Source organism: Pleurodeles waltl, chromosome 5, assembly GCF_031143425.1.
Source record: "Pleurodeles waltl isolate 20211129_DDA chromosome 5, aPleWal1.hap1.20221129, whole genome shotgun sequence".
In the NCBI taxonomy this organism is placed as follows: domain Eukaryota; kingdom Metazoa; phylum Chordata; class Amphibia; order Caudata; family Salamandridae; genus Pleurodeles; species Pleurodeles waltl.
Window position 1 is genome coordinate 772,028,755 of NC_090444.1, and position 20,194 is coordinate 772,048,948.

General features: G+C 47.2%; 1 protein-coding gene across 1 annotated transcript in view; it reads right to left on the reverse strand.

Moving 5' to 3' along the window:
* The window catches only part of LOC138296025 (heme-binding protein 2-like), a 98,086-nt gene that overhangs the window by 37,678 nt on the left and 40,214 nt on the right, over positions 1-20,194 (reverse strand). The window contains exon 3 of the mRNA XM_069234730.1: positions 1,281-1,455. Within this exon, the coding sequence (XP_069090831.1) occupies positions 1,281-1,455 (175 nt within the window). The remainder of the gene's footprint in view (positions 1-1,280; positions 1,456-20,194) is intronic.

The following is a 20,194-nucleotide window of genomic DNA, read 5'->3' on the forward strand; positions in this document are numbered from 1 at the left end:
TAAAAAAGTATGTATGCTGGAAAAGTACTAAACGTACCAAGGCCTGGAATATTTAGTTATTTGTTATTTCTGAGCTCTGATACTGATTTTTAGGTGAGCTTTATTAATATGACCCAGATCCCAAACCCACACTAACCGGCATGCTTCATCAAAGGAGTACTCCTCGCCTCAACCAGTTTCGTTTGATATATAGAGTATGTGTGGAGTATCTGATAATTGGCAATGGGTCTCGGAGGTGTCTGTTAAAATCTAGTGTAGGGCCTTATTAATTCATTTGTTTCCCTACTACCACAACATTTTTTTAAAAACGATAGGCTTAGGTAACGATGGTATGGGTTAAGTGATCAACATGATTCTGCCTCAAGTGTACACCTGTGTGGCTGCAGGCATTCTTTGGGACCATAGGGGCCTCTCCTTTCTATCTCACTTTTGCTACCCCTGCTTTGTTGTGTAAGCGGAAGAAAGAAAATAATCATAATTTGCTCCTATTTGGTACATTCCGTAGACGAAACATTATTAAACAGAGTATTTTATTACGAGTAAAACTGGTTGTTTATGGTTAGTAGCCTTTATTAAGAAGAGTTATAGATATCTGGTGATTTTTTTCCCCTTCTTGCACGTAGCTGCCCTATAGTGTGTTCTTGCCAAGTGGTGAAGGAAGTTATCTTTATTTGCCACAGGAAACCCACCACCTCGTACAGCAGAAGGCTAAGGAAGTCCTATAAAGTGCATTCAGTTGTTCATACTTCGGAGGTTAATCAAAATCATGCATATTTTAGCATCAAAAGGCAATGCAGTCTCTAGCATACGACAGGCAGAACCAGTAAATATTAATATCGGATATCAGCTCTGGACCCTTACCAGCTCCTTTCTTCTTCCATTTCACCAAACCTTGCCAATCTGCTCACTGTACAAGTGGTATTATAGACTGACCTCCAATTTAGACTTCATTTTCACTTGTTCTTCAGTCAGCCTCCTAAAACGCTGGCAGTAACATGGCCTAGTAACACATAGGTCTGGTCGCGCTAAACCAGGATTTCATAATTTAATATGTTCTACCAGTAATTTGAGGCCTCCTTCAATCACCTATATTGTCACCAAGTTCATAACATGCATTTTATTTATACGTTTTATCTTAATCTGCATTCCGTCCAATTCTCAGAGGCTGCATCACTCTTACATGCATTTACTGAACTTTCAAATGCTGCAGTCTTCCTGGGCTTAGGTTTATAGAAAAGCAAAGTGGACTATTAGTAGAAAACAAAATCATCTACACTTACTTGACATAAACAGTTTGCGCTGGGAGTGTGGAAAGATAAACTTCAGGGTTTACTGGTGTGGGTGGCACATCTACGGCAAACGGTACGAAGAAGGACATGGTAATATTTGAAGCAAATCTTTCCCCCACGGGATTCACACGGGAAAGGACAGGGACAGTCATTGGAATTTTCATACCTTGAAAATGTACAAAGAAAATATGTATCTTAGCCAGCAGATCAATCTACAATGTCCGTTAAACAGTGAAACAATACATTTTAGCACAGCAACATAATTATTTTCTTCCGCAGCCTCATCCCACTTGCCTTCCCTCTTTATCGGACTCCCTCTGGCTCAAGTGGTAGCAAACTGGGGATGCAGAGCAAGACAGAAATTAGATGGCTCCCTAAGACTCCAGTGGTGGATAAAGGCTGCAGCAGTTTGTCTAGTGCCATCTGCCCCACCTCCTCACTTCCAACCCACACTCAGATGAGCATGCACACCCAGTGGCAGCTGGTGACATTTGAAAGTGGTGGGGCATAAAAGCGGAGTATAAGCGTTACATTCATCGTCAGTGTGTGAAGTGTGAAGAACACAAACCCGCCTGGCAGAAAGGGCATTTGGGGGGGGGGGGGGGGGGGGGTTCTTGTTTTTATTTATTAATTGCATGTAGGCTTGACAATTATTTGAAACTGCATAGCAGAGGTATAGGAGACTCACCCCATAATACTTCATTTGTACTTTTACCGATTTCATTGGCTGCTTCCTTCATTCATTGTGTCAAGCATGCACCAGTCCTCATTCCTATGGCTGTTTTTCACCTAAGCACAATAACCTACTCCAACACTAAGATGTAACGATGGTCCCTATACCTAATTGCGCCTGTCACCAGCGCTGCAACTGGAGGTGATTCCTGTCTGGGTATCCCGTCCGTTCTGTGACACCGGACTTCAAGCAGCTATGTTAGATACGACTGAGGGAATGAGAGACGACACCTGGGTAGAGGCACATCTGAGGTTCCACCCAGACTCTGCGCCCCTCCATATTCATAAGAATTGAAAGTCATAGGGACAAAATCTGCTAAAGCTGCCATCATGCTTATTTCACATTTTCAGTTAATGGAAAGAATGCGGATGATGCCACATTCTTTACATTTATTGTGAATTAAAAACATTGCCCGCTCAAGTGTGTTTTGTCTATGGGGACTTTGGGGGGGGGAGGGGGGGGGGGGGGGCATGGGCTTGCTCGGTCTCCCCCCAGGTTTATCGGCGTCTGTGAGAGAATCCACCACACGGAGGTTTGGGATTGGTGCAATCATAGGAAAGGGTGAGTGTTAAGGGGTGGGTATAACGAGGCGCAGGATGTGGTTGGCCTCTTTAACAGTTTGTCACACCCAATAGGCGGTTCGCAATTTGGGCGTTTTTGATAGGTAGGCCTTAGAATAGTAAGTTAGCGGTTTTTGGTGTTTTATTAAAACATTATCGGGATGGACAAGACAAATAAGGTGATGCAGGCTCTGAAAGTTCTTCAGGAGGAGGGAAGGGAGGATCTTTTGCAGGAGGGCGTCTTGGAGCAGGTGTGGGTGGGGCTGAGGAGGCCTAAAAGGGTTCCCTCCGAGGGCGTGGCAGCAGCTGTGATGGCGTACTCGCCACCTTCACTGTCCCATAAGAAGTTTAGGCAAAAAAAAAAAAAAAACACGGCTGGGCGAAAAGTAAGGATTTCACCTGACCGTCTGTCAAATGAGGAGCATGATGCGACTCTGGGCTTACCGGCAGTTCAGGGGCAGGCTTCGCGGGGCAGCATGAGCAAGGCGTGCGGGCGCCTCAATTCGTCAGAGGGTAATTTTCAGAGGTCTGGGAGCCGCTGAGAGGAGTGCAGGGCCAGGGATTGGCCACGTGGGGGTGCGGCAGGAGTGCTCATTGGGGGGGGAAAAAAAAAAAAAAAAAAAACTCTGCTCCCCTTATAAAATGACAGCGAGCGAGGGGAGGGAGTTTGAGGAAAGAACCTTGGGAGGTGTAAACAAAATGGCAGCATCATGTACAGGGATAATGAAGCCATAATTGTTATTTCCGGTGAGAAGAAAGGTAAGAGGGGCAGATGGTTTTGGCTTATAGTGCTGGCGAGCCACTTTTCCATTTAACTCCAGGTGAGAGTAGGTTTAGGCAGTTTACCCCACGGATAGTGAGTCCTATGTTATGTAAGGTACAGGGATGGGAGGAGGAAATCAAAATATTTAAGCTGGTGAGCAGGTTGAATTTGTTGACAGTAGTGGTTTGGTTAGGAGGGGCACTATTTGTGGTGTGACAAGTGGTAATGGAGAAGCAGGTATGGCACAGTTGAGGTTGGATCTTTGGCAGCCCGGGGGAGGAGCACTGCAATCTGGGTGTGATGGCACTTATGCTTTGGACGAGCATGGGGAGCAGTCGACAGGGCAGCTTGGACGACCTGCTCAAGTTAAGAGGTTGCCGGTGAGGGTCGGGCACCCTCAGGACATCGGCTAGAAGAGAGGGCGCAATGCGGAGCGGTTCGTCTGACTACAGAGGAGGCAACAGGTCCGGGCCCGGGTGTCCAGGATTTCTATCCACTGCAAGAAGGAGTGCCGTCTACCAGCCGGGGTACTGGTGTGGCGGAGGAGAAGTCATCAACGACATGCTTCTTGATTATGAAGAAGAGGATGAAGCGGAAGAGATTCTCAGGTCAGCGGAGGGCTGTACAAAGAGGAACAACACAGGTTGTTGCACATGAAGCGGATAAGAGGGCGTTCCAGAGCGATCGTCGGGCTGGAAGAGAGCAGCAGGTGTCTTTTGCTGGCAATTTAACTAGTGGTGAGAATAATAGAGTACAGTCAAGTAATGTGGGAGGTTCCAATGCTGGGTCGGATATAGCTAAAAGGATCACAAGTACAGACATGGGTATTCAAAGAGGGGTGAGGGATAAAACTGAGGGTATTGATGTTTCAATTCAGGTGGGCTGTGGGGAAGCTCTGAGTAAGTCCGAAGTGAACCAGGTAGGTGACGGGTCTTCTCCTGTTTGTTAAGCGAAGGGTCTGGGGGGTTCCATACATGGGAGTGTCGATGCCTTTGAGGGCGCATCTCACTCAGAGTTTGAAGGAAAAAATATGGAAAGGCGAATTTATTGATGTTTAAGTTCCTTCATAGAGAGGTTCAGTCAAAAGAGGGTTCCAAGGAGGAAGAATGGGAACTGGCACGTAGGCCCAGGGCTCTTACTACGATTGAGAATTGGACATCTGCTTATCTGATCTACGCTAGCGTTTACTGTGAGCACTGTCCGGAGAGTTGTGTGGCATTATTTAAGTATATGGATATTGTGCGCAGGGCTCAGATGGATTATGGTGGTTTTAGTTGGTATAGATATGATGAGGAGTTTAGGGCTCGAAAGGCCTTATGCCCGGATAAGGTTTGGGGAGAGATCGATAATGAGCTGTGGATGCAATGGTTGAGAACGGTAAAAAACGCTCTAACGACGCTTTTGGCGAGTGGTTTACCTATACAATACAAGCCCTTTCAAGGGCGTCCTACACATTACGGGGTGGGATTTGCAGCTCGGGGACAGTTAACACAGAATGGGGCATGCTGGTCATTCAATAGTGGAGTGTGTACCAGGCAGCAATGCAGATTTCGGCATGAATGCTCCAGTTGTGGTGGTAGACACCCAGCTTTCGAATGCTTTGGAGGGATGCATTGGGGATGGCAAGGGGTGCAGGGTAGAGGAGGTGAGAGGGACAGGGGCCAATTGCCGCAGTTGGCAGGTAAAGGGTCCTACGCCGGTTAAAGTGGAAGTTATGAGTTTTTGGTTGCAATTTTATCCCCGGTTGGAGGAAGCTAAGAATTTGTGGTGGGGCTTCATGGATGGATTTAAATTGCGTTATCAAGGTCCGAGGATAAGAAGATGGGCTAATAATTTAAAATCTGCAAGGGACTATCCTGAAGTTGTGAGGGCTAAGCTGTGGAAGGAAGTTGATTTGGGCCGAATTGTTTGCCCCTTCAATTGTTGGCCACTGCCTAATTTGACCATTTCTCCTTTGGGGATAGTGCCTAAGAAACAGAAAGGTGAATTTTGCCTCATTCATCACTTGTCATGGCCAATGGGGTCGTCCATTAATGATTTTATCGCACAGGAGGACTTGGTGGTGCATTATGCTTCGGTGGATGAAGCGGTCTCGTTGGTAAGATGTGGTAGGGGGGCCAAAATGGCGAAGTCCGACATCCAGTCAGCTTTTAGACTCCTCCCTGTACATCCAGAGGATTTCTCATTATTGGACAGCCGTTTGATGTTACAATTTTTGTGGACAGGATGTTGCTGATGGGTTGCTCTGTCTTGTTCATGGTTTGAAATGTTTAGCACTTTCTTGCAGTGTTTTTTTTCAGTTTAGGTGTGGTTACAGATTTGTAACGTATTATCTTGATGATTTCTTCCTAGTTGGCAAACCTGATTCAGGTGAATGTGGCAAGGCTTTGTCAGAGTTTGAAGAGGTTATGTGCCGGCTGGAGGTTCCTTTGGCACCTGAGAAAACGGAAGGTCCCTCGACATGTTTGAATTTCTTGGGTACTGAGTTGGATTCCATGAAAATAGAATTGCGGTTACCGAAGGATAAAGTGCAGAAGCTAATTTCCATGTTGGAGGAGGCTGTGCAGAAACCCAAGTCCAAAGTCTATTGGGACATTTGACTTTTGCATGTAAGGTTGAGAGAGTTGGCAGAGCTTTTTGTAGATTAGGTTTTGCAATACGAGGAGCAGTCTACGGGCCAGTGTGAAAGCAGATTTGAGCATGTGGATTGTGTTTCTCAAAAATTTTAATGCAGTCTCCATGCTGGTGGAGGAGGAAGATTGGGTTTGGCACATTCAGGTTTTTTCTGATGCATCTGGAGCTCACGGTTTTGGCCTTTTCTGGGATGGGCACTGGGATGCGGAGAGTTGGAGGTTGGCTAGACATAGTATTGCCTTTTTGGATTTTTTCCGTTAGTTGTTGCATTGTCTCTATGGGGTTGTAAGTTTGCTGATAGGAACGTTGTTTTTAATGTGGATAACCAGTCTGTGGTTAACTTAATAAATTCTCAGAAAACTAAGGATGAAAAAGTGTTTAAGCTCTTAAAAGCAGTTTTTGTTGAATTGTCTGAAATTCAATATAATGTTCAAAGTTAAGTATGTCCCAGGTGTTCAGAACGACATTGCTGATGCACGATCTCGTTTTCAGTGGGCTGGCACCAGGTGCGGATGCACAGATGACAGCGGTCCCTGGGGAACTGTGGGCGATAGGAGAGAGTGAGAATGCTGGAGCTGGTGCAACAGTCTACAGCTCCATCTACAAAGAGAAGCTATGTCCAGGCTTGGTCGGAGTTTCTAAATTCAGGTGCTGTTCGGATGGAGGGTGGCAGGGCGGTATGTGGAGAAAGGCGAGAGGACGCGATGCATTTTATAATGCAACAGATCAAAATGGCTGTGTCTGCAGTCACAATATCTGATAAGTTGTCGGGTATTTCATTTTATGGTAATTATTTTGGGGGTTACGATCCAGTTGAGGGAGAGATCCATAGGAGGACACTGGCCGGGTAGGCAAGGACGGGGGGGGTGCAAGAGGCGACCGTAGGCTTCCTATAACTTCTCCGCTGTTAAAAAAGTTGCTGTTAGTATTAAACGAGGTTTGTTTTTCTGCATTGGAAGTTCGGTTGATGTCACTATGTCGTGGCGGTTTCATGGGGCATTCAGTTTCAGAGTTGCTGGGAGTCAAAGGTAAGGACGGCATATTGAGTTACGAGGTGCAGGTAATTGATGGGGATTTATATATATATGGCTGCACTCACCTAAGATGGATCAGTTGGGTAGGGGTCACGAGGGGATATTGAAGGGTAAGAGGTCTCAGGCGTGTCCTGTTGAATTTTGGGTCTCCTTTGCTAGGATTTTACCAGCAATTTCCAGGTGGGTATTTGTTCATCAAGAATGTTCTGCTCTGAAGCCTTTTCAGCTGCTTTCAGTTTTAAGGATGGCGCTTAGAAGATTGGGGATGGCACCACAATTTTATGGTACACATTCTTTCAGGATCGGAGCGGCTACTGAAGCAAAATTGTTGGGAATGTCAGATAGGGTGATTATGGATCTGGGGCGCTGGTGGACTTAATGTTTCCAGCGTTGTTAGGCTGAATCAGCAAGGAACAGGCTGACTTGTTTGATCGTTACTGGATGTTGAATTTTAGATTTTTTCTGCTTCCCATAACCCCCCCCACTCCTCCCTCTTTTTCTTCCCAACGTTTCTTTTTTAGGCTGTGTGGCGGGCCCTGACAGAGCGTGTGCAGTTTGGATAGTGGGGCACTCATTTGTGCGTTGGGCTGAGAAGCAGGCTTCTTCACGTAATTTTGGAAGGCAATTGGGGTTGGATGGGGCCAGAATTAAAATTAGTTGGGTAGGAAAAAGCAGCATGAGGTGGGGGGAATTGTTATATGTCCTGTCAAAAATACTTGAGCAAAGGGTTTGTCCTGATATATTAGTAATTCATTTGGTCGCTTTATCTGGTATTGGTCTTTTGAAAAATATGAAAATGGATATGTTGAGGATAAATGGGTAGGGACGTACATTGTTTGGACCAGTATGGTAGCTTGGCGTGTTTGGAGAGGTGCAAATTCACTCAAGGGTATGGAGAAACAGTGCAAAAATGTGAACATGGAGATGAGGAGTTTGTCAGGCACAGGGTTTTTCAGTTTTGTTGCACAAGGAGATAGTTTTTACGTATTCTGAGTTGTTCAGGCAGGATGGTGTGCATCTGTCCTTTTTGGCGCTTCGGACTATGATTGCGGACTTGTTGGGTGAAAAACTATGGGATCGGTAGAGGCCATAGAATGCTTTTCAGGTGGGGCAGGAAAACACCTGGTGGGTTTTCTTGTGTGGTGGTTTTTTTTCCCACAGAAAGGCTTGGGGGGGGGGGAGGGGTTGGAGGCGAAAAGATTAGGGCAGGGAGTTTTCACAAGGAACACAAGGGAGGAAAGGCAAGGATAACTACAGAAGGTCGACAGCAGGACAGATGGGTAATGGATTGGTCAGGTCAAGGTGGGGGATGGGAAAGGGGTATTGTTGAGGGGTAGATTTTAGAGGGAGTTCACCTTCCTCCTTTCCAGTCTACAGCCATCAAGATCATCTGTGGGGCCCCCAAGGATCCTCCCTCTTTAACATCTACATGGCTCCTTTCGCCAACATCCTCCGCCCCCACGGCATCACCATCATTTCATATGGCAACGACACTCAGCTCTTCATCGCCCTCACCAGGAACCCAGCCACCGCCACGATTAACCTGCACGCTGGACTTCTCGTCGTCGCCAAATGGATGACTGCAAGCCACCTCAAATTAAACTCAAAATAAAACAGAGATAGTCATCTTCAGCCCCAACAAGACCGCATGGAACGACTCCTGGTGGCCCACCAACCTCGGACCACCCCAAACACCCACCATCCACGCATGCAACCTTGGCATTGTTCTGGACTCCTCTCTCTCTCTCTCTCTCCATGACCCAGCAAATCAACATCATATCATCCTCCTGCTTCAACACCCTTCGCATGCTACACAAGACTTTCAAACTGATTCCTTTAGAAACAAGAAGAACAGTCACCCACACCCTCATTAGCAGCAGACTGGACTACGGTATCGCCGTCTACGAAGGGACCACAGCCAAGCTTCAAAGAAAACTCCAGCGAATCCAGAACGCAGCCGCACGTCTCATCCTCAACCTCCCTCGCCACAAACACACATTCACCCACCTCAGATCCCTACACTGGTTGCCCTTCAACAAAAGGATCATTTTCAAAGTCCTCATCCACGCTCACAAAGCCCTCACGACACTGGACCGGCCTACCTCAACAAACGAGTAAACGTCCAAATACCAACTTGACAGCTCCACTCCGCCGACCTCGCTACAGTCCCCTGCATCCAACGCACCAACTCCGGCGGCAGATCCTTCTCCCACCTCACCACCAAGACCTGGAACTCCCTCCCCACCCAACCTACACAAGACCCAGGACCTCCTAACCTTAAGAAAGCACCTTAAAACATGGCTTTTTGAGCAGTAACCGGCACCAGCACCACCACCCCTCCTTCCAGCGCCTTGAGACCCTACCGGGTGAGTAGTGCGCTTAAGAAATTATTTGATTGATTGATTTGGGGCGGGGTTTAGGAAGATGTATGTATTAGTGAGAAATTATAGTTTTGTAAGGTTTAATGCCAATTGTAGGAAGTTGGCTCTGTATGCACTATTTCAAAATAAGGAATAGTATGCACAGAGTCCAAGGGTTCCCCTTAGAGGTAAGATAGTGGCAAAAAGAGAATACTAATGCTCTATTTTGTGGTAGTGTGGTCGAGCAGTAGGCTTATCAAAGGAGTAGTGTTAAGCATTTGTTGTACACACACAAGCAATAAATGAGGAACACACACTCAGAGACAATTCCAGGCCAATAGGTTTTTGTATGGAAAAATATTGTTTCTTAGTTTAAGAACCACAGGTTCAGGATTTACATGTAATACTTAAAATGAAAGGTATTGCAGGTAGGTACTTTAGGAACTTTGAATTAGCAAAACAGCATATAGTTTTCACATAAATTACATATAGCTATTTTAACACTAGACACTTAATACAATTTTCAACAGTTCCTGGGGGGAGTAAGAGTTTGTTAGTTTTTGCAGGTAAGTAAACCACCTACGGGGTTCAAGTTTGGGTCCAAGGTAGCCCACCGTTGGGGGGTTCAGAGCAACCCCAAAGTTACCACACCAGCAGCTCAGGGCCGGTCAGGTGCAGAGGTCAAAGTGGTGCCCAAAACGCATAGGCTTCAATGGAGAAGGGGGTGCCTCGGTTCCAGTCTGCCAGCAGGTAAGTACCTGCATCTTCGGAGGGCAGACCGGGGGGGGGGGGGGGCGGCCGGGTGCAGTGTGCAAACAAGTGTTGGCTTTTCAATAGAAAGCAATGGGAGACCAAGGGGTCTCTTCAGCAATGCAGGCAGGCAAGGTGGGGGGGGGGGGGGGGGCTCCTTGGGGTAGCCACCACCTGGGCAAGGGAGAGGGCCACCTGGGGGTCACGCCTGCACTGGAGGTCGGATCCTTCAGGTCCTGGGGGCTGCAGATGCAGTGCCTTTACCAGGTGTCGGGTCTTTGAAGCAGGCAGTCGCGGTCAGGGGGAGCCTCGAGATTCCCTCTGCAGGCGTCTCTGTGGGGGCTCAGGGGGGTCAACTCTGGCTACTCACGGTCTCACAGTCGCCAGGGAGTCCTCCCTGAAGTGATTGTTCTCCACAAGTCGAGCCGGGGCGTCGGGTGCAGAGTGCCAAGTCTCACGCTTCCGGCGGGAAACGCGTGTTGTTTCAAAGTTGCTTCTTTGTTGCAAAGTTGCAGTCTTCGGTGAACAGAGCTGCTGTCCTCAGGAGTTCTTGGTCCTTCTAGATGCAGGGCAGTCCTCTGAGGCTTCAGAGGTCGCTGGTCCCTGGGGAAAGCGTCGCTGGAGCAGTCTTTATAAGTGGGGAGACAGGCCAGTAGAGCTGGGGCCAAAGCAGTTGGTGTCTCCATCTTCTCTGCAGGGTTTTTCATCTTAGCAGTCCTCTTCTTAGGTTGCAGGAATCTGAGTTCCTAGGTTCTGGGGAGTCCCTAAATACTGAATTTAGGGGTGTGTTTAGGTCTGGGGGTTAGTAGCCAATGGCTACTAGCCCTGAGGGTGGCTACACCCTCTTTGTGCCTCCTCCCTGAGGGGAGGGGGGCACATCCCTAATCCTATTGGGGGAATCCTCCATCTGCAAGATGGAGGATTTCTAAATGTCAGAGTCACCTCAGCTCAGGACACCTTAGGGGCTGTCCTGACTGGCCAGTGACTCCTTGTTTTTCCTCATTATCTCTCCTGGACTTGCCGCCAAAAGTGGGGGCTGTATCCAGGGGGTGGGCATCTCCACTAGCTGGAGTGCCCAGGGGCATTGTAACACGAAGCCTGAGTGTGGGTTTATTATTCTGAGAAGTTTGATACTAAACTTCCCAGTATTCAGTGTAGCCATTATGGAACTGTGGAGTTAGTTTTTGACAAACTCCCAGACCATATCCTTAATATGGCCACACTGTACTTACAATGTCTAAGAATAGACTTAGACACTGTAGGGGCATATTGCTCATGCATCTATGCCTTCACCTGTGGTATAGTGCACCCTGCCTTAGGGCTGTAAGGCCTGCTAGAGGGGTGACTTACCTATGCCACAGGCAGCATTTTGTGTGCATGGCATCCTGAGGGGGATGCCATGTCGACTTTGCCTTTTTCTCCCCACCAACACAAACAATCTGCAATGGCAGTGTGCATGTGTTAGCTGAGGGGTCCCTTAGGGTGGCACAACATATGCTGCAGCCCTTAGGGACCTTCTCTGGTCACAGAGCCCTTGGTACCTTTTACAAGGGACTTATCTGTGTGCCAATTGTGGAAACAATGGTACATTTTAGGTGAAAGAACACTGGTGCTGGGGCCTGGTTAGCAGGGTCCCAGCACACTTCTCAGCCAAGTCAGCATCAATATCAGGCAAAAAGGGGGGGGGGGGATAACTGCAACAGGGAGCCATTTCCTTACACACACACACACACATATATATATATATATATATATATATATATATATATATATATATATATATATATATATATATATATATATATATATATAAAAAATGTCACTTACCCACTGTACATCTGTTCGAGGCATGTTCCGCTGCAGATTCACATGCTGTGCACTGTTCCTGCCATCTAGTGTTGGGCTCGGAGTGTTACAAGTTGTTTTTCTTCGAAGAAGTCTGAGTCACGGGACCGAGTGACTCCTCCCTTTCGGCTCCTTTGCGCATGGGCATCGACTCCATCTTAGATTGTTTTCCCACATAGGGTGAGGTAGGAGCGGTAGAATGAGAATAGTAAAGATGTCCATGCAATGGAATAGATATGTATGTACATAGTTTGTGCTAAAGGAATGTTTAAGTTGCAATTAGAAATTGTATATATGTAAATAAACGGCTACAGGCTCCCGGGGAGGTGGGAGGGCGCATGTGAATCTGCAGCGGAACATGCCACGAACAGATGTACACTGGGTAAGTTACATTTTCCCTTCGATGGCATGTGTACCTGCAGATACACATGCTGTGCATAGACTCCAAAGCAGTAATCCTCCCAAAAGCGGTGGTCAGCCTGTAGGAGTTGAAGTTGTTTGAAATAATGGGATTGGTAGGTGGGTTTTGCTTGAGAGGTGGATGCCTCTGAAGGCTGTTGTCTGAAACCTCCGCTATACTGCGGTTTCCGGAATCTCCCTCTATATTGGGACCAGTAGTGCGCGCCCATGTCTTTGGCTGTGTCAGTGTCTTTCTTCATCTTTTCGATGGCGGTGTCCACTTGTGGCCCAAACAGTTGTTGCTGGTTAAAAAGGCATGTTCAGTACTGCCTGTTGTATCTCAGGTTTGAACCCTGAGGACCTTAGCCAGGTGTGCCGTCTAATTGTGCATGCCGTGTTCACTGTTCTTGCGGCAATGTCAGCAGAATCCAATGCGGAACGAATTTGATTATTCGATATTGCTTGCCCTTCCCTTCCTCTACCACCTGTTGAGCCAGTTTTTTATATTCCTTGGGGAGATGCTGGATAATATCACTCATCTCGTCCCGGTGAGCTCGGTCATAACGTGCGAGGAGGGCTTGTGAATTTGCAATACGCCAGTGGTTGGCAGCCTGTGACGCCACTCTCTTTCCCGCTGCGTCAAATTTCCGGCTCTCTATCTGGAGGTGGTGCATCTCCTGATGATTGGGAGTTGGCTCTTTTCCTTGCAGCACAAACCACTACAGAGTCCGGGGGCAGCTGTTGCATGATGAACGCTGGGTCCGACGGGGTGGTTTGTACTTTTTCTCCACCCGCAGTGTGATGGCTCTCCCCTTCACCCGCTCTTGAAAAACTAGCTGAGCATGTTTACGCATGCCTGGGAGCATAGGCAGGCTCTGGTAGGAGGCATGCGTGGAGGCCAGGGTGTTAAAGAGAAAGTCATCCTCCAATGGCTCTGAATGCATGCTAACGAGCAGCCATGGCCAAGACTTGGATGTATGAGGTGCTATCCTCTGGTGGAGACAGTTTTGAAGGGTAGCACTCCGGGCTATTGTCCAAGACAGGGGGATCGTAGAGGTCCCAGGGGTCTACATCATCTTGCGACTGCACAGTGTGGGAGGGTGACTGTGCAGTGGGTGTGGCAATAGGTGACCCTGTCCTTTGTGTCGAATGTGGGGGAGAAAGTTCTAGTGAAAAATGGCCAGTTGGCGATTTTTCCCTGGCCACTTTAGCTCTTGGCTGATCAGTCCGAATGTGGTTGGAAAGCCAGCTTTCTCTTGAACTTGAGGGGCAGTTTGGATCTTCCCAGTATCCTTATGGATCTGTATCCATGCCTGCGTCTGGTCAAACTCTTCAATTTGAAGCTCCTCTTCAAATCTGTGCGTATCTTTTAGCTGCTTAGAGAGCCCATGTTCCTCGGTGTACGAGGTCTTTTTCGGCTCGGAAGCCGGTTTTCTCGGCACCGAAATACCCATGCTGATGGAAGGCCTAGACTCTGAAAAGAACTTTCGAGGCTTACTCCACTCGAAAAGTGGGTGTCGAGATTTTGAGACGCCGTGTTCTCGGCTCGAGTCCGAAGACTTTGGCACGATTTTTGCCTTTTTCGGTGCCGAAGGTGTTGCTTGGTCACCGCTTCGTTTTTTATGGGTGGAGCCATGGCCTTCAGGCAGTGGCATCCCCGAGGCCTTCTGTTTTTTCGGCTGACTGTGGGGTTGGGTCAGGGCAGGCGTACTCACTTGTTGGCCTGCTGTAGGCGGTCGGTCTCCGTCAGAGTCAGATCCCTGGATGGAGATAGCCATCTCCTCCTCTTAGACGTCGAGGTGTTCTGAAGTTTGACGCCATCTGCATCCGCCTCGCCCTCCGACCCCTCAAGGTCTTTTTTGATCAAAAGGACTTGCAGGCCTCACAAATATCTTCTCTGTGCTCCGGTGACAGACACAGATTACAGATCAGATGCTGGTCTGTATAGGGATACTTAGCGTGGCACTTCGGGCAGAAACGGAAAGGGGTCCGGTCCATTAGGCTTCGACGATGTTTGTGGTCGGGCCGACCAGGCCTCGGCTGGGTGCGGAAGCCCCGAAGGGCCACCAAAACTGTATCTCGACGGTGTCGATGGAAGATGTTTCCCGATCGCAAACAATACCGACGCTTTGAGGATTTATAGTCTTTTTCCAATTCGAATAACGGAGCGAAGAGGAGCACGTCCGAACCCGATGGCGGAAAGAAAACAATCTAAGATGGAGGCAATGGAGCCAAAAGGGAGGAGTCACTCGGTCCCATGACTCGTAAAGACTCCGAGCCAAACACTAGATGGCAGGAACAGTGCACAGCATGTGTATCTGCAGCTACACATGCCATTGAACATAATATATATATATATATATATATGGAAAATGTCACTTACCCACTGTACGTCTGTTTGTGACATGACGCTGCAGATTCACATGCTGTGCATTATCCTGCATCTAGTGTTGGGCTTGGAGTGTTACAAGTTGTTTTTCTTCGAAGAAGTCCGAGTCACGAGACCGAGGGACTCCTCCCTTTCGGCTCCATTGCGCATGGGCGTCGACTCCATCTTAGATGGTTTTCCCCGCAGAGGGTGAGGTAGAAGTTGTGTATATAGAAAAAGTGCCAATGCAATGGAGTGAGTATGTACATAATGTGTATAAAAATAGTATACATTTACAAAATTACAAATGTACAAGTTTCATCAACTTATAACGGCTACAGACTCCCGGGGAGGCGGGAGGGCGCATGTTAATCTGCAGCGTCTCATGCCACCAACAGATGTATACTGGGTAAGTGACATTTTCCGTTCGATGGCATGTGTAGCTGCAGATACACATGCTGTGCATAGACTAGTAAGCAGTTATCTCCCCAAAAGCAGTGGCTTAGCCTGTAGGAGTTGAAGTTGTCTGAAATAATGTTCGTAATACAGCCTGTCCTACTGTGGCGTGTTGTTAACACATCTACACAGTAATGTTTTGTGAATGTATGAGGCGTAGACCATGTGACTGCCTTACAGATTTCGGTCATAGGTATATTTCCTAGAAAGGCAATTGTGGCGCCTTTCTTCCTAGTGGAGTGCGCCTTTGGCGTAATAGGCAGATCTCTTTTTGCTTTAATAATGCAGGTCTAAAAACATTTCACTATCCATCTGGCAATGCCTTGTTTGGATATTGGATTTCCTGCATGAGGTTTTTGGAAGCCTACAAAAAAAAATGTTTTGTCTTGCGAAATTGTTTTGTTCTATCAATGTAATACATTAGTGCTCTTTTGATGTCTAACGTATGTAAGGCTCTTTCGGCTACTGAGTCGGGTTGTGGAAAAAAGACTGGGAGTTCCACTGTTTGGTTTAGGTTTAACGGTGATATAACTTTTGGTAAGAACTTGGGATTTGTACGGAGTACCACTTCATGTATTTGTATAAAGGGTTCTTGTATAGTGAATGCTTGTATTTCACTTACTCTTCTAAGAGATGTGATAACTGCATGGGTTTAATTGGTGGACCCATGAGTCGTGTTAATAAAATATTGAGGTTCCACGAGGGAACTGGTGGTGTTCTTAGGGTTATGATTCTTTTTAAACCCTCCATAAATGCTTTGATGACTGGGATTTTAAAGAGAGTGATGTTGAATGTGTAATCTGCAGATAGGCAGATATTGCTGAGATGTATTTTGATAGAAGAAAATGCTAGTTTTGATTTTTGTAAGTGTAATAAATAGCTTACAATGTTTTTTGCAGAAGCATGTAGTGGTTGAATTTGATTATTATAGCAGTAATAAACAAATATTTTCCATTTGTTTGCATAACAATGTCTTGTAGTAGGTTTCATAGCTTGCTTAATGACCTCCATACATTCTTGTGTAAGGTCTAAATGTCCAAACTCTAAGACTTCAGGAGCCAGATTGCTAGATTGAGCGATGCTGGATTCAGGTGTCTGATCTGCTGTTTGTGTTGAGTTAACAGATCTGGTGTGTTTGGTAAGTTTGATATGAGGTACTACTGACAGGTCCAGTAATGTTGTATACCATGGTTGGCGAGCCCAGGTTGGTGCTATTAGTATTAGTTTGAGTTTGTTTTGACTCAATTTGTTTACCAGATAAGGAAGGAGTGGGAGAGGGGGAAAAGCGTAGGCAAATATCCCTGACCAACTCATCCATAACGCATTGCCTTTGGACGGAGGGTGTGGATACCTGGACGCGAAGTTTTGGCATTTTGCGTTTTTTTCTTTTGTTGCGAATAGGTCTATTTCGGTGTTCCCCATCGTAGAAAGTAAGTTTGTAGTATCTGGGGATGAATTTTCCATTCGTGTGTCTGTTGGTGAGCTCGACAGATTGTCGGCCAACTGGTTTTGAATCCCTGGGATGTACTGTGCTATTAGGCGATTGTGAATCGCCCAATGCCAAATCTTCTGTGCTAAGAGACAGTTGTGATGAGTGTGTCCCTCCTTGTTTGTTTAAGTAATACATTGTTGTCATGTCTGTTTTGACAAGAATGTGTTTGTGGACTATTAGCGGTTGAAATGCTTTCAATGCTAGAAACACTGCTAACAGCTCTAAATGATTTATATGCAGTTGCCTTTGTTGAACGTCCCATTGTCCCTGTATACTGTGCTGGTTGAGGTGTGCTCCCCACCCCATCATGGAAGCATCTGTTGTGATCACGTATTGAGGCACTGGGTCTTGGAATGGCCGCCCTTGGTTTAAATTTATAGGATTCCACCATTGAAGCAAGAAGTGTGTTTGGCGGTCTATCAACACTAGATCTTGAAGTTGACCCAGTGCTTGTGTTCATTGTGTTGCTAGGCACTGTTGTAAGGGCTGCATGTGTAGTCTTGCGTTTAGGACAATGGCTATGCATGAAGACATCATGCCTAGGTATTTTCATTACAAACCTCACTTGATAGTGTTGGTTTGGGTACATGTTTAGTATTACATTTTGGAAGGCTTGTACCCTTTGTGGACTTGGAGTTGCAATCCCCTTGTGTGTGGATTGTTGCTCCCAAGTATTGTTGTATTTGACATGGTTGTAGATGTGATTTTTGGTAGTTTATAGAGAACCCTAGTTTGTGAAGGGTTTCTATGACATATTTTGAGTGTAGAAGACACTGTTGCTGAGTGCTGGTTTTTATTAACCAATCGTCTAAGTAAGGGAATACGTGCATGTGCTGCCTCCTGATATGAGCAGCTACTACTGCAAGGCATTTTGTGAATACTCTTGGTGCTGTTGTTATCCCGAACGGTAACACTTTGAATGGATAATGCACACCTTGGATTACAAACCTCAAGTATTTCCAATGGGAAGGATGTATGGGTATGTGGAAATAATCATCTTTGAGATCTAATGTTGACATGTAGTCCTGTTGTTTGAGCAAGGGAATTACGTCTTGAAGTGTCACCATGTGAAAGTGATCTGATTTAAAGATTCAGTGTTCTGAGGTCTAATATGGGTCTCAGTGTTTTTGTCCTTTTTTGGAATTAGGAAATACACGGAGAAAACCCCTGTTCCTTTTTGATGGTTGGGTACTAGTTCTATTGCTTCTTTTTGTAACAATGCTTGGACTTCTAGTTGTAACAGATCTAAGTGTTGTTTGGACATATTGTGTGCTCTTGGAGGCACATCTGGTGGCATATGTAGGAATTCTATGCAATAACCATGTTGGATAATGGCTAGGACCCACGCGTCGTAGTTATGTGTTCCCAGTCGGCTTCCTAAAAGTGCCTCTGCTCTGTGGGGAGTAGAGCGCGCCCATGGCTTTGGCCGTGTCTGTGTCTTTTCAGTTTTTCTATCGCCGTATCCACCTCCGACCCAAACAATTGTTGTTCGTTGAAAGGCATATTCAGCACAGCCTGCTGGATTTCTGGCTTAAATCTGGAGGTTCGTAACCATGCGTGTCTACGAATGGTTACTGCCGTGTTCACTGTCCTCGCCGCCGTGTCTGCTGAGTCCATAGCCCACCTTATTTGGTTGTTCAAGATAGCTTGGCCCTCCTCAACAACCTGTTGGGCACTGTAGGAAGTTGGCTCTGTATGTGCTATTTCAAAGTAAGGAATAGCATGCACAGAGTCCAAGGGTTCCCCTTAGAGGTAAAATAGTGGTAAAGAGAGATAATACTAATGCTCTATTTTGTGGTAGTGTGGTCGAGCAGTAGGCTTATCCAAGGAGTAGTGTTAAGCATTTGTTGTACATACACAGACAATAAATGAGGTACACACACTCGGAGACAAATCCAGCCAATAGGTTTTGTTATAGAAAAATATCTTTTCTTAGTTTATTTTAAGAACCACAGGTTCAAATTTAACATGTAATATCTTGTTTGAAAGGTATTGCAGGTAAGTACATTAGGAACTTTGAATCATTTCAATTGCATGTATACTTTTCAAGTTATTCACAAATAGCTACTTTAAAAGTGGACACAGTGCAATTTTCACAGTTCCTGGGGGAGGTAAGTTTTTGTTAGTTTTACCAGGTAAGTAAGACACTTACAGGGTTCAGTTCTTGGTCCAAGGTAGCCCACCGTTGGGGGTTCAGAGCAACCCCAAAGTTACCACACCAACAGCTCAGGGCCGGTCAGGTGCAGAGTTCAACGTGGTGCCCAAAACGCATAGGCTTCAATGGAGAGAAAGGGGTGCCCCGGTTCCGGTCTGCTTGCAGGTAAGTACCCGCGTCTTCGGAGGGCAGACCAGGGGGGTTTTGTAGGGCACCGGGGGGGGGGGGGGGGGGGGGGGGGGGACACAAGCCCACACAGAAATTTCACCCTCAGCGGCGCGGGGGCGGCCGGGTGCAGTGTTAGAACAAGCGTCGGGTTCGCAATGTAAGTCAATGAGAGATCAAGGGATCTCTTCAGCGCTGCAGGCAGGCAAGGGGGGGCTTCCTCGGGGAAACCTCCACTTGGGCAAGGGAGAGGGACTCCTGGGGGTCACTTCTGCAGTGAAAGTCCGGTCCTTCAGGTCCTGGGGGCTGCGGGTGCAGGGTCTTTTCCAGGCGTCGGGACTTAGGTTTCAGAGAGTCGCGGTCAGGGGAAGCCTCGGGATTCCCTCTGCAGGCGGCGCTGTGGGGGCTCAGGGGGGACAGGTTTTGGTACTCAGTCGTAGAGTAGTCCGGGGGTCCTCCCTGAGGTGTTGGTTCTCCACCAGCCGAGTCGGGGTCGCCGGGTGCAGTGTTGCAAGTCTCACGCTTCTTGCGGGGAGTTGCAGGGTTCTTTAAAGCTGCTTCTTGAAACAAAGTTGCAGTCTTTTTGGGGCAGGTCCACTGTCCTCGGGAGTTTCTTGTCGTCGTCGATGCAGGGCAGACCTCAGAGGATTCAGAGGTCGCTGGTCCCTTTGGAAGGCGTCGCTGGAGCAGAGTTCTTTGGAAGGCAGGAGACAGGCCGGTGAGTTTCTGGAGCCAAGGCAGTTGTTGTCTTCTGGTCTTCCTCTGCAGGGGTTTTCAGCTGGGCAGTCCTTCTTGTTGTTGCAGGAATCTAATTTTCTAGGGTTCAGGGTAGCCCTTAAATACTAAATTTAAGGGCGTGTTTAGGTCTGGGGGGTTAGTAGCCAATGGCTACTAGCCCTGAGGGTGGGTACACCCTCTTTGTGCCTCCTCCCAAGGGGAGGGGGTCACAATCCTAACCCTATTGGGGGAATCCTCCATCTGCAAGATGGAGGATTTCTAAAAGTTAGAGTCACCTCAGCTCAGGACACCTTAGGGGCTGTCCTGACTGGCCAGTGACTCCTCCTTGTTATTCTCATTATTTTCTCCGGCCTTGCCGCCAAAAGTGGGGGCCGGAGGGGGCGGGCAACTCCACTAGCTGGAGTGTCCTGCGGTGCTGTGACAAAGGGGTGAGCCTTTGAGGCTCACCGCCAG